Source organism: Rhodnius prolixus, unplaced genomic scaffold (assembly GCF_049639745.1).
Source record: "Rhodnius prolixus isolate KJV_2025 unplaced genomic scaffold, Rpr scaffold_6, whole genome shotgun sequence".
NCBI classification, from domain to species: Eukaryota; Metazoa; Arthropoda; class Insecta; order Hemiptera; family Reduviidae; genus Rhodnius; species Rhodnius prolixus.
Genome location: NW_027411634.1, coordinates 25,843,160 through 25,855,834, shown reverse-complemented (window position 1 = coordinate 25,855,834; position 12,675 = coordinate 25,843,160). Strand labels below are relative to the sequence as shown.

The 12,675-nt window shown below is 31.0% G+C and overlaps 1 protein-coding gene across 5 annotated transcripts in view; it reads left to right on the top strand.

The window, feature by feature from the left end:
- The window catches only part of P5CS (Delta[1]-pyrroline-5-carboxylate synthase), a 74,219-nt gene extending 66,578 nt beyond the window's left edge, over window positions 1-7,641 (top strand). For all 5 annotated transcript variants that reach the window (XM_074142463.1, XM_074142465.1, XM_074142464.1 and 2 more), the window contains 4 exons: window positions 107-228; window positions 1,453-1,639; window positions 4,540-4,635; window positions 6,574-7,641. In XM_074142463.1, coding sequence (XP_073998564.1) covers window positions 107-228; window positions 1,453-1,639; window positions 4,540-4,635; window positions 6,574-6,746 — 578 coding nt within the window. In that variant the 3' untranslated portion in view covers window positions 6,747-7,641. The remainder of the gene's footprint in view (window positions 1-106; window positions 229-1,452; window positions 1,640-4,539; window positions 4,636-6,573) is intronic.
- The last annotated feature ends 5,034 nt before the right edge of the window (window positions 7,642-12,675 follow it).

Below are 12,675 nucleotides of genomic sequence, written 5' to 3'. Positions count from 1 at the left end.
TTATTTCTCCTTACATTAAAAAAACAAAAAAAAGAAGATAAATAAACCTACAGGAAATAATTTTATACTTTTTATTAATGATTTTATTTTAATTTGTTGTTTTCAGTTCGTGATTCGAAATGCGATTATCCAGCCGCTTGTAATGCAATGGAAACGCTTCTAATTCATGAAGATCATTTGAATAATGGATTTTTTGTTGAAGTTTGTAACATGCTTAGGAAAGAAAATGTAAGTCAGATTTTGTAATTACTATTAACAATTCTATTTGCATGCTCTTGTTTCAAGACAGTTGGTGGTTTCTATTGATCGATTAATATGTTCGTTTTTTTCTTTTTTAAATTATAGATGCTAAAAAAAAAAAAATTATTAAAAGATTTGTTTTCTTCAAATACCAAGTTTCAGTATAACTGTCTCAGCACTTGAGCACTGGTTTCTCAATTATTGTAGAAAGTTCTGCATTGGTGGCTTCAAATAATTAAAAAATAAATTTAGAAATGAATAAAATATTTTTATATAATTTCTCTCAATGATATAAACTTGATTGATAAAAATGCAATTAAAAACCGGACGTTACAAAGCAAGATATTAGGAGTTGAAATTTAAGTTTAGTAAACATTCGACCTCCTATATCTCCTAAGCTATTACAACTAGAATCTTCTGATTATTGTCAATTGTAAAGGTAAACATTTGCTTCAACTGCTACAAATTTCATTGAAAACCGAACGTTGAGAAGTAAAATATTTTGAATTGAAATTTGAGTATGTTTCAACTTTTGAAAAATTTAGCATCCTATATCTCCGAAACTATTGCATCTAGAATCTTCTAATTTCTTGCTAATGTATAGGTAAACATTCTCTACATTTGATTAAAATATATTAGAAAATGGGGGAATTACTAAGGGAGATATTTGGGTTTAAAAATTGAATGTGAATAAATTTTTTTCAAATTTAACTTCCTGTATCTCCTAAACAATAGTATCTAGAATCTTCCAATTTCTCTCAATTACACAGTTAAACATTCTCTTCATTTGACCAAAATATCACCTGGACATTACAAAACTTGATTTTAGAAGTTCAATTTCGAATATGATTTAAGTTACTATAAAATTTAGCTTTTTATATCTCTTCAATTAAACTATTTAAAATATTCCAATTTCTACTTGTCGTAGAGGTAGACATTTGCTTCAGTTGTATTTTTTGTATTGTAATTCTATTTGAGATATACTTACAAAATATTTATTTGCATATTTTACATGAGCTGTAATAAGCCCCAAACGTTACATTTTTCACAATATATTGAATGGTGAATGAAAACTCTTATTATGCAATCCATATTAAAGTCACATTATAAGAACTAATAAAACTTGTACGGTAGTGGATGTATCTACAGCATTTTGTAGCTTCCAACATCTTGATTGTTTTTTTTAGATATTTTTTATGAACTAAATTACAGGTAACGCTGTACTCGGGCCCTAATTTATCTTCCAAGTTAACATTTGGGCCACCTCCAGCTAAATCTCTAAGAACTGAATATGGTGCATTAGAATGTGCAATTGAAGTTGTCAAGAATGTACAAGAAGCTATTGATCACATTTCAAAATTTGGAAGTGGACATACTGATGTCATTGTTTCTGAAAATAGTAAGTAATTTTTTTGTTTTAACAAATGTTTTAATGAAGCGCACTTTTGAGAGAAATACAAAAAATAAAAAAAAATTATGCTAACACTTTAAAAGGTTAATAAAACATTTGATCATTTTAAAAGAATAAGTGTATAATATATTTGAGGAAACTACTTGTCGTAGGTCATTGAGGAAGAATGTTATTGTACATTTATTTGAAACAGACGTTGTAATTAATCCAATTTATTCAATAGAAAGGGGTTTAAATATTTAAAAGTAATTATACTCATGACCCTGACTGCTTTACGCTCATAAGAACTGTATACTTCTATAGAAAATATTTATCTGAATAGATTTGCCATTTTAGTGTTATGTTATAAGCTTATATAATAATGTATTAATTCCGAGTTACGAGAAAATTGTTTAATTTGAAGTATAATTTTATAGATTAGATTTTCCATTTTTGGCTGATTTCTCTAAAGTGTCTTTTCTGTTTTCTTTGATATTATTAAATGTATTAAATCTACAAGAAGGGATGCGTTCTCAGTTTCATAATTGTTTCTTCATTATTTTTGAATGATTTACCGTCTTATATGGACTCCGATATAAAAATAGGCAATACTACTTTCAACGTCCTTATGTATGCGGGCGACATAGTATTTGTAGTAGGTAATCTTGCTTCTTAACAAAGCCCTGGAACCTTTGGTGAACCTTGTAAGTCTAAGGTTATGGTTTTCTGGAAAGAGGAGCAGTTTGGAATTTTCTTTGAGATACTTTTTTTTTGAATAGCAACAAATTAAAAAAGTACTTTACAATAATTTATTTTGCGTTCTTAACAGAAAAATAGTTTGTCTTTAAATTATTTTTCGTTTAATTTTTTCATTCCTTTTACTTTTATTTAATTTGTAAATAAAGTGGAAGTATCACTGTACTGAGTAGATTGTTTCTTCAAAAGGCTTGTCTTATAACTTTGTCATATCTTTTATCTTAAATATTTATTTTTTGAAATATAGTATATCTAACCATGACGGGACTCAAACCTGGCTCCCTGTTTTACGCCAAACTCTTGAATTGGACTTTTATTTATTAATATACTCGAGACTTATATACAGGCTTTAAGCATTAATGTGAAATTAATGAGAAAGCCTAATGGATTGGCTTAATAAGAGCGATATATTATTTAACTTCTGCTAGTAAGCCTCGAGGATTAGAGGTACTAACAATCATTCTGTTCTAAATTAATGGTAGGTATAATTGGAAAACGTGGAAATTTTCTCCCCTACAATATCACTATTTCCATTTTACATATTTTGGTCGAGGCCTGGTTGGTATTGCCCGCGTTCCTATTCATTAATCACAGAAGCTCATAGTGGGCTAACAGTGGAATGTTTGTATGATCATGATTGGTATTGAAACGGTAAAACAACCAAAGCCTTAATGCAATCCAGATCGGGAGATAAAACTCTGGATTGTGGTGGAGGTGATTTTCTATTGAGGTCACATAATTAACCAGAATTTTGCTATAATGCTTTTAATTGGAATTTCAATTTTTATCCCATAATCTCTGATGGAAATTGAATTCAAGAGTGATCACAACAAAGACACTATCTCGTAGAATATTTGACTATTAGACTAAGAGAGCTACAGTTTGAAAGAGTTCAGTTTGCTAAGATAAAATGAAAATATTCATAGAAATGATATACATATCTAAGACAGAAAACAGTTTAAATTTCAAAACAGACACGAACAATTTAAACAACATATACGCAAACTTATTACAAAATACTTGACAATTGGCAACACTACTTCCACACAACCTTACACATATCACACACAGACCGATCACACTCAGTCCATGAACAGACAAGACAGAAGACACACCAACCCTGTAATGTAAAATATTACTTTGTAAACTAGGTAAATAATTTTTGAAAATTTCGTTATATTATACATATTCATTTTAATATAATCATTGTTAACAATCTATAAATAAGTTCCACAGCCCTGAAGATGACCTAGTCCCTAGGTCGAAAGCTCGGCAGAATAAATGTATCATGACTGAAATGGCAATTATTTCTTCATCCTACCGAAAATATTCGTTAATTTCGTTTTGTTTCAAAAAACAATCAATAATTTATTATTAATACAAGTGGGGTTTTCTATTAGGAAGAGTAAATTCAATAGGTTGAGCAATTTAAATACATGGGCTCTGTCATCAGTAAGGATACTTCAAGTAAAAGTGATATTATTGCAAAGATATGTAAATGCAAAAAATCAATCGATATGCTGAACCACGTATTATGGAACAGCAATATTCTAAATAGTACCAAAAAGACTGTGTAGTGTCTCGGTACTATACGTACATAAGTATACTGCTGTATGTCGTTGAGACTTGGACCTTAAATAAATAAGACTTCTAGATGGCTTCTAGCCACCGAGATTGATTACTGAAGAAGGGCAGGATGAATATCAAGGCTTTGAAAGAGTAAGAAACGAAGAATTAAGAAAGAAAATTAACTTTTCAAAACATGTGCCGCCGAAAGTGCAGGAAAAGAAACTTAGGCGCTACGACCGTAAAAAAATAAAGGAAGGTGGACGTATGGCTCGGGAAATCCGGATACTGGGAAGCCAAAGGAAAAAGAAGAAGAAAGGAAAAGTGGATAGAAGGCGTCCATGTTTAAGGACTGATCGGAAAACCTCAGTATTGAAACAAAAGAAAATAGATTAAATATATAAAAGCATATCATTACAAATAAATCTTTTGCACTCGCTGAAATGAGATTCTTGCCCAACTAAACTGTTCCACAGATGCGGAATTATATAGTCTTTAATATAAGTGACAATCTTTTAATATTTTTTTTTTAATTAATCATTTGTCTAATTTTCAAATAAAATTTAATATTCATTAAACTTTTATAGGAGAGAAAGCTACAACATTTCAGAGAGATGTAGATTCTGCTTGCGTCTTTCATAATGTTAGTTCTCGATTTGCTGATGGTTACCGATTTGGATTGGGTAAGTATTGAATAATTTTATTGTATTGTACAATATAAGTATAGTATCTCTAATCTACTATTGCATTAACAGTTTAAATAACATTATACAGGGTGTTCATTTTAAGACGGCTCAAATGCATTTCATGCTTAAACGGTTGATCTGAGCAAAAAATGGTAGAGGAAAAATTTGTTGCTCGTCACCTCTAGTTTCAGAATATGTGACTTGATTTTAAATTCCTGCCCGCATACACGGCTGACGCGCGACCAAAAGTGAGGGTTTGCAGTTGACCCCCATTTTCAAATACACAGTTTTAAAGAGTATAAAAAGTAATGAAAGAAACCGGAAACCGCAATTCGATATCTTTAAAATTAAAGGTGCTAGGCCATTTCAAAATCTGGTATTTATTAATCATATTTCAATTTTTTAACTTCATATCAAAGAGGAAGAAGAGCACGCGATAGGTCATTTTTATGTATTTTTTCATCCCCTTTCTACTAAAAATATTGCCAAGGCAGGAAAGCCAGTATTTTTCTTAATATCGGGAAATAAGTCGTTTTCCGAGTGATTTTTTTATGAAAAATCAAATGTTAAGAGCTTTAGATGTTCTCAAGCATACACAAAATGGCTAAAATCTAATTTTACATCTGTTACAAACAAGAAGGTCTAATAATTATTTGGGAATTTTGGGAGAGATGCGTTTAATTACAAAAACAATTGGAAACCTCCTGCCACATATTTAAGTGATCAATATCTTTCATTCAAAGGTTCAAACTTATTCCTTAATTTATCAAATAATGCACTTTACTCAACTTGTGAAGCAAGAAGTATGTACTGTGCCTCCAAAGGTGCCTCCTCAGATACAGAGAGCGGTTGATAACCTCCTGGCTAACCTGGCTTGCGAGCCAGAGGAGGCACCTTTGAAGGCACAGTACATACTTTTGGTATTTCAAAATTTAAATATAGAGTCAGGTAGATTTATTACGCTAATAAAGAAATCATGGCACTCTGAAAAATGCTTAGACTAAAATGCTGTATCAAAACAACAAAAAGAGATCGCTGAAGTTGCGAAAATTTCACAAAATATCGTGCCAGAGAGCATTTACTATTTTCCTAGGAATATTGGATTGATGAGACAAATTAATTTTAAAGATACAAATTTCATCATACTTAAACAAATTCTTGTGATGCGTAGTGCTCCTCAGTAAATACTTAAACAATAATTGTGAATATTATGTTCCAATTATATTATTCTCTTCATAACTTACTACATATTAATGAGTGTTTCTTAATACATTAAGTAGAGTTTCGTGTATAAAAGAAGTATAACAAGAATTGGGTCTGACTTCTTTTAGAGGACTGAACGAGACACTGTCTCAAATACTTCAAATTTGGCAGGCAACAGCATAACAACAGAACTATGAGACCTGACCAAACACAATATAAGCCTAAATGGGCTTGAAGGGTACTGTCGCTCTACTGAGAGCCCAGTTTTAGCAAAGTTAAGAGTTGATCACTTCAAAATGGAGGTTTTTAATTTCCAATTCTCCGACTTTTTTGATCTTCCACTTTTCCTCATAAATATCATGATTTTTTAATTTTGTGAATGTACTGTCAATCTCCATTGGTCAGTATACGTCTCTAAAACAGTTATTATTCTTTAAAGGGAAGGAGGCTCTTCAGTGATAAACAAAATTGCCCGCACATAGCAATAACTTGAAATTATAATTTTTCAACCAAATCCTCCCATCCAGTTTTCTTTAAGTCTACAAAAAGTGAATTAAATTTTATCTTTTTTTGTATCTATAAATAAAATTCCATCACTTCGTATATCAAAACTAGCTGAAATATAGAAATAGTAGAATACATTGAAGGATTGGTTTAATAAAATCAAACATACTGCGTTCTAAAATGGCTCTGCAGAATACTGTACATAACATATGTACTTATGTGTTTTAGGCGCTGAAGTTGGTATTAGCACGGCACGTATTCATGCACGCGGCCCAGTTGGAGTGGAAGGTTTATTGACAACTAAATGGGTATTGTCAGGTAAAGGACAAGCTGCTTCAGATTTTGCGGAAGGTGGTCCATGTGTATACCTTCATCAATCTCTGTCGATCGATTCCCAATGACCATCTCTAGCAGTCAAGACAATTATTGTTAATTCTAGATGTACAAAGAGGTTTTGGTCGGTAATCTATTACTTTAGTAATAAGTTTTTATTTAAATAGTAAGTTTTATTGTAAATATTAAATCAACGTAGTTTGTAAATAAATTTATCACTGATATTGTTTAAAGTGTAAAAAAAATAAGGCGTAAGGAATGAATTGGCCTATTTTTTTTTTTAGTATGTATTTTATTTGTAAATAAATTCACCAAGTTTTTTCTGGTACATAATTTTATTTTAGTAAATAGGCTGACTACAGAAAATAACGATCATTAATAATTATAATAATTGCTAAATGGTTACAGCAAGCGATAACATATTCAAGTTAATTGATAAAAGCTGACCACTCTGCTGTAATTGGCCGAATACATTAACCAAAATAAATCGATAGTGATGTTAGATTTTAACAGAACAATTCTGTGAAAAAATTATTTCTAATGGATTGAAAACAAAAAATAAGTCTGAAATTTACATGCCTATTATTTTTCTTTTTGTGATTATTTTAAATTTGAAATAATTTCCTTCAATCGTTTAGCCTGAATATTTTTTTCAAAAGCAGTTAAAACACTGAAATAACACATCATTTTGTAATATACTTTTATAGTATGTAGTACAGGTGCCACCTAGAGCCCTAGACCAATTAATAATAAAAATAAAAGGAAAATTGAGGGGACAAAAGATTTTTATGTGTAACTGGGATCAAAAGTTAGAAGTTATTAATTTAGTTTAGAGAAGCATGAGTGCTAAAAGAATTATGTTTAAATACACACTTAAGGCATATACGACAATACACTTTGCTTCAGTCTGAAGATTTAGGCCACTTCTGATCATAATCCATCTTCATCATCCACAGACTTATCTCAAGACTAGTTCTGATTAAAACATTTGAGTAGCACATATGGTGGCGCCACCTTCCTCGTTAAGACCAATATTCGACATCTTGTTACAACTTTCTTCTAGAAAAAAATTGAAATTTTGCCTTTTGCAGCTTGCTCTTCTAATTTAAATAGAATAGAACATATATGGGATACGATATGTACACGCTTAAGGCGTTCTCCCTAAAGAGCAAATAATTAGAGCTAAGGAAGGGATTATCTCCGTCGTTAATGTATAATGGATTCCAATGCAGAGATCCCGGGTTCGAATCCAGGTGCTGGCCCTTAGATTTTCTCTTCCTAGGAGCATCTTAAAGTTCACTGTTCGGTGATGGACAGTGTTGCTTTTATCTAGATTACTGTATTGTAATGTTACCATCATCACTTACGGTAATGTAAGTTAAATTTGTAAGTCTCAAGCCATGACTTTTTTCCTAATTTTTTTGGTACACACTTATCCTCTTCCCGGTTACTCGTGAGCATGACAATGGATAATTTAAAGGAAAACGCAGCTTTATTCTACGGTTTTGAGGACCTGAGCCAAACTTTGGTGCAAAATATGGGAGGAGAAGAAACTAAGCGATGGAGAACTAAAAGACATTATCCCATTGACTTTCGGCAACAAAAAAAAAAGTGCATACTCTGCTTCTCAGTATACAGGATTACTATATTCGAACTGATGTTAACAAAATTTGCCACAAATCCAAGAACATTTTATTTTGGTTATATATTTCACCACTTAGTGTCAATCATTTTGTAATCTATCCAAATGTTTCTCCTTGATTCTGTCTGTTTGTCTGCTTCCTTCCCTTTAAGCTCTATAAAAGTCTAAACTGGTCCCTTACCTTAGCCTGGAGGCAGGTGACTCCTTTGTTATGTAAGTTTTTGAAGATTTATACAACTTTTAGGTCTATGATGAGTACAGGGACTTCAAGCGAGGTTAGAATTATACAAAATTGTCTGGACAGCCAAAGTTAATTTTCAATTCAGAACTCAAGAAGATCCTTAGCGTCATACTCAGGATAAGATCTGTGTAAGCTAAATATTAAATGATAGTAAACAAAATAATTAAAAATTAAATGAACTTATTATAAAAATTCTGAATCCAGATTTATTGTTTCCTTTCAACAAATCTAGATCCATACTAAAAAAAAAATTAGTGAGTGAATTAGTTTAATGTAGTGGAACAGGTAATAAGTTTTCTGTGTTCCCATTCGATCAGAACTCAGTAATAAATGTTAGTAAAAGGATTTGGACAAAACACCCATAATGGTTTGCAAAATCTATCAATAGTCCTTAAGCATTCTAAGATATACCTTCTCGAACGTTAAATATTAATAGGAGTACTATCCATGGGTTGCTAAACTGTTCTTTCTTAAACAAACTAAATAATAAATAAACTTGAATAATAAATAATGCTTTAAACTTTACTAGAGCTTTAAGCATTAAGTGATTTGAGATTTATTTTACTCAATTCGGAGAAGCATTATTTATTTATTTTATTTTTAAAACCAACCTATTTTCCATATATACATCATTCACTGCAAATGTAAATTTTACTTGTAAAACTACTAAATTACAACATATTGTTCGCCTTATTTACAAGCAACTCCTCTTTAATTCTTTACTTTCTATTACTCTATGAGTGAGAGAAGTAGTACAAATCTGCAAATTTAGGTTTTGAGATTCCACCAAAAATATCCGTTTTGAGGTTTCTTGAGTAAGAAAAAGTGGATTTAACATATTTGTTTCTGTGTGTGTGTGTGTGTGTGTGTATTTATTGAATGTTATTTAAAGATGAAAAAGCGCATGAAGTTGAAATTTAATCATTCTCTCAAGCTCGTGAAAATGCTACAGTAAGATTTTAGAAAACATTTTCAATCCAAAATACCTTTTTCACTGTTTATTTTTTTCAGTTTTTAACATTTTTCCAAAAAAGCTCCAACTTTTTTTTTTAACTTAGTATATAAATTGTCTGTTTTCAAATTCTCCAACTGTCTATATTTCAAATTCTCTAATTGTGTTCAAATAGTCGTATTTTTTTTATTTTAAAGACGCGTCAAAATTATTATTTATTATTTGCGTCTGTAGCCTACTTTATTACATGGCTGCCTTCCTGACAGTATTCCCTTGTAAACTGTCAACACTGTTCATTACTGGGATAGTGAGCAATAAAAGCTCTTAGGAAAAGAAAATGTAAGATTAAGGCAACAGGATACGCACTGGAATCACTAAGATGGCAATCCGGTGCATTAACCGCACAGCTAATGCTTAACTTACATGTTTCGCATTTTATTTTTCACAAGTATCTGTTTCACTTTGCGTGTTAATGTAACTGTGAGATTCCAACTTACATTAGAAACATTTCAGAAAGTTAATGTTTCTTTTCTCATAAATTTTACAAAAAGTTTGCTCATTACTTTGAATTTATTCTAAGATCATTAGAGATCTCGAACTTTTTACAAAAAGTCGTGAAAATTCTTAACTTCTAATTCAGGTTGAAGCAAGCTCTTGGTATTAGCCTTCTGTCCCTATGTCTCACAAGGCTACATCCTAGGTACGGTCATATGGATCATTTTCATTAAATCAATTCCTAAGCTGAGAAATGTTAATCTTGTCCTGTATGGTTATGCGTTGTTGTGTGCACTACTTCCTAGGGTATCGACACAATAACTATAAGATCGAATACTCTCTAAACAAAACAAACAATAATCGAACAGATAGGAACTACTTATTAATTACGGTAGGATGGAGGCCATAGTTTACACTAAACGAAGATCGTTCAACTGTAGTATTGCAATTACAATAACAGATACCTTCGAATTACCTTATGAGACATTAGACTGCAGACTGGACTTCACTGCTCTTGTATACGTCAGAGAGAAGGCAGCCTTCCGAAATCAAATTTCACTTTCTCCCTCTCTTACCTCCGAAATATCTCTACTAATCAATAGTTTTATCTTTGATATATCGTTTTAACTCCGATACAAATATTTGGTGTCTACACACCAAAGTAAACAGAACTAACTCCTACATTTTGCTACCAACTCTCCCCGTTACCTTTGAAATTCACACCTACACGAGTTAACTACTGTATTCAAAATTACTAAACATCAAAAGTAGACTACTAAAATTTCTGTAACATATTGGTGCTTCGCACTCGAATCCACTCTTCCAGACTATCTGCAATAAAAAAATAAACCTACAGACGTTGATACTTCTGTACATATGTTGTATCTATACAAATAAACGTGTTGCACTCACGGTAAGCGAAGTTCATTATGTATATGTGAAATTAAAACAAATGTAATATTGGAGAGAAGAGTTTTTCCTCCTAATTTCAAGAGTTTTACTCACGAAGTTATAGCGCTTTTTGAAATGCAATAAATAATAATAATAATAAAATATTTATTAATTCTTGAAATGCAATATATTTTTGCTACAGCCGTAGTGTATGCTATTTTAAAATATTTTTGTGAACTCTATGCTTATTTAGTTGTTGTTCTCGTCTTAAATTTGTATTGCGAAAGAAGAATCTTCAGTTCGTATAGGTAGCATATTGGTTGGTGATACCTGTAGTTCGCTAGCTGTGGTTGGTTTCCTCTTTTGAAGCGCCAAACAGCCATTTAAGACCCTGCATTATAATATGTTTTTTAAGATTAGTGTACAAAACAAATGCTCTACGTTTGAACATTTCTGTTTGATTATTATTATTAACATCTGAGTTTATTGGTGTCCCGACCTTTTTTCAGTGCACTGTCAGCCGGCCTTCGTACAGTTTTCTCGTTGAGCATTATTCTTAGTAAATACAAACAAAAATGCGATTATGTATTGAAAAAAAAAAAAAAAAATTTAAACAACCTTAGTTACTAAAAGTATAAATCAATTACTGTTGAAATCTAAACGTAAAATTAATTCAACACTTGTCTGCTATAAATTACAAAAATTCAATTACGGTCATTTAAATGCAGGCTTGTGAAGAATTGTGTAAAGTGCAAACTGAGTAATAAAAAGCAACGAGAAACCACAGGAATCCATTCAGAATTCTCAATGGAACCAGCTTCTTTATATATAAATATGTATATATTCACAAAAAGGCTTCACTCCAAGAGTACTCCTAAAGAATCAATACTCCCAGAAGTCTAAAATAAAATATAAAAGAATGACTCTTAATAAGTCCAATGCTTTGAAATTGAAAACCTGATAAAGTCGCAGTTGATTTGATTAAGATATCAACCTACATTTATTTATAGAGTGTGATTTACATTTTGATTTGAATTTAAACTTGCAGAAAATCACTAGGGAATTGTATACTTTAAAAAGACAGCTTGATTTGCCCCTTGGCTGATTGCTTTTAAAAATTTATTTGGTTTATAAATGAATTGATAATGTCCTATTTATTACTAGTGAGTAATATTTAAATTTTCTATATAATTTAATATTACTTGTCCTTAACTAATTAGTTAATTTTCAAACCTACACTTTTAGCGCTTTCTTGTAATTGCTGGGAGCATTCTTCCAAAGTGTACAAAATTCTTCCTAGAAGGATACATCGTCCGCACATGCTAAATGTAGTTTGGTTTGATTACATTTCATACATACCAAGGATTTGTTTCTAAACTTTTTATTCAAACTAAGAGTAAACAATATTGTGGAGAGAACATCGCTTTGTCTTAGACCACTATTTATGTAGAAATTTTGTAACTTTGGCAGCTGAGTTGAGAAGCACATCTTCATTTGATAAAAGAGCTCTTATCATAGATCTTAAGCTCTTTCAGGATTGAAAATATCTTATTTTTGTTTAGTCATAAGCTTATTTGAAATAGAAAAAAGTTGATGTATAATATATCTATATATTCATAACATTCCCTCCGACGGTCATCGACCAGTGAGGTATGTCTACAAGAATGCATTTTGTATTATATTTTTGAATAAAGACGAATTATTATTATTGTCATTATTATTATTATTAAATTCCTAACATTTTTCAGGGATTAGCCTCATTGCGAAAATATGGTC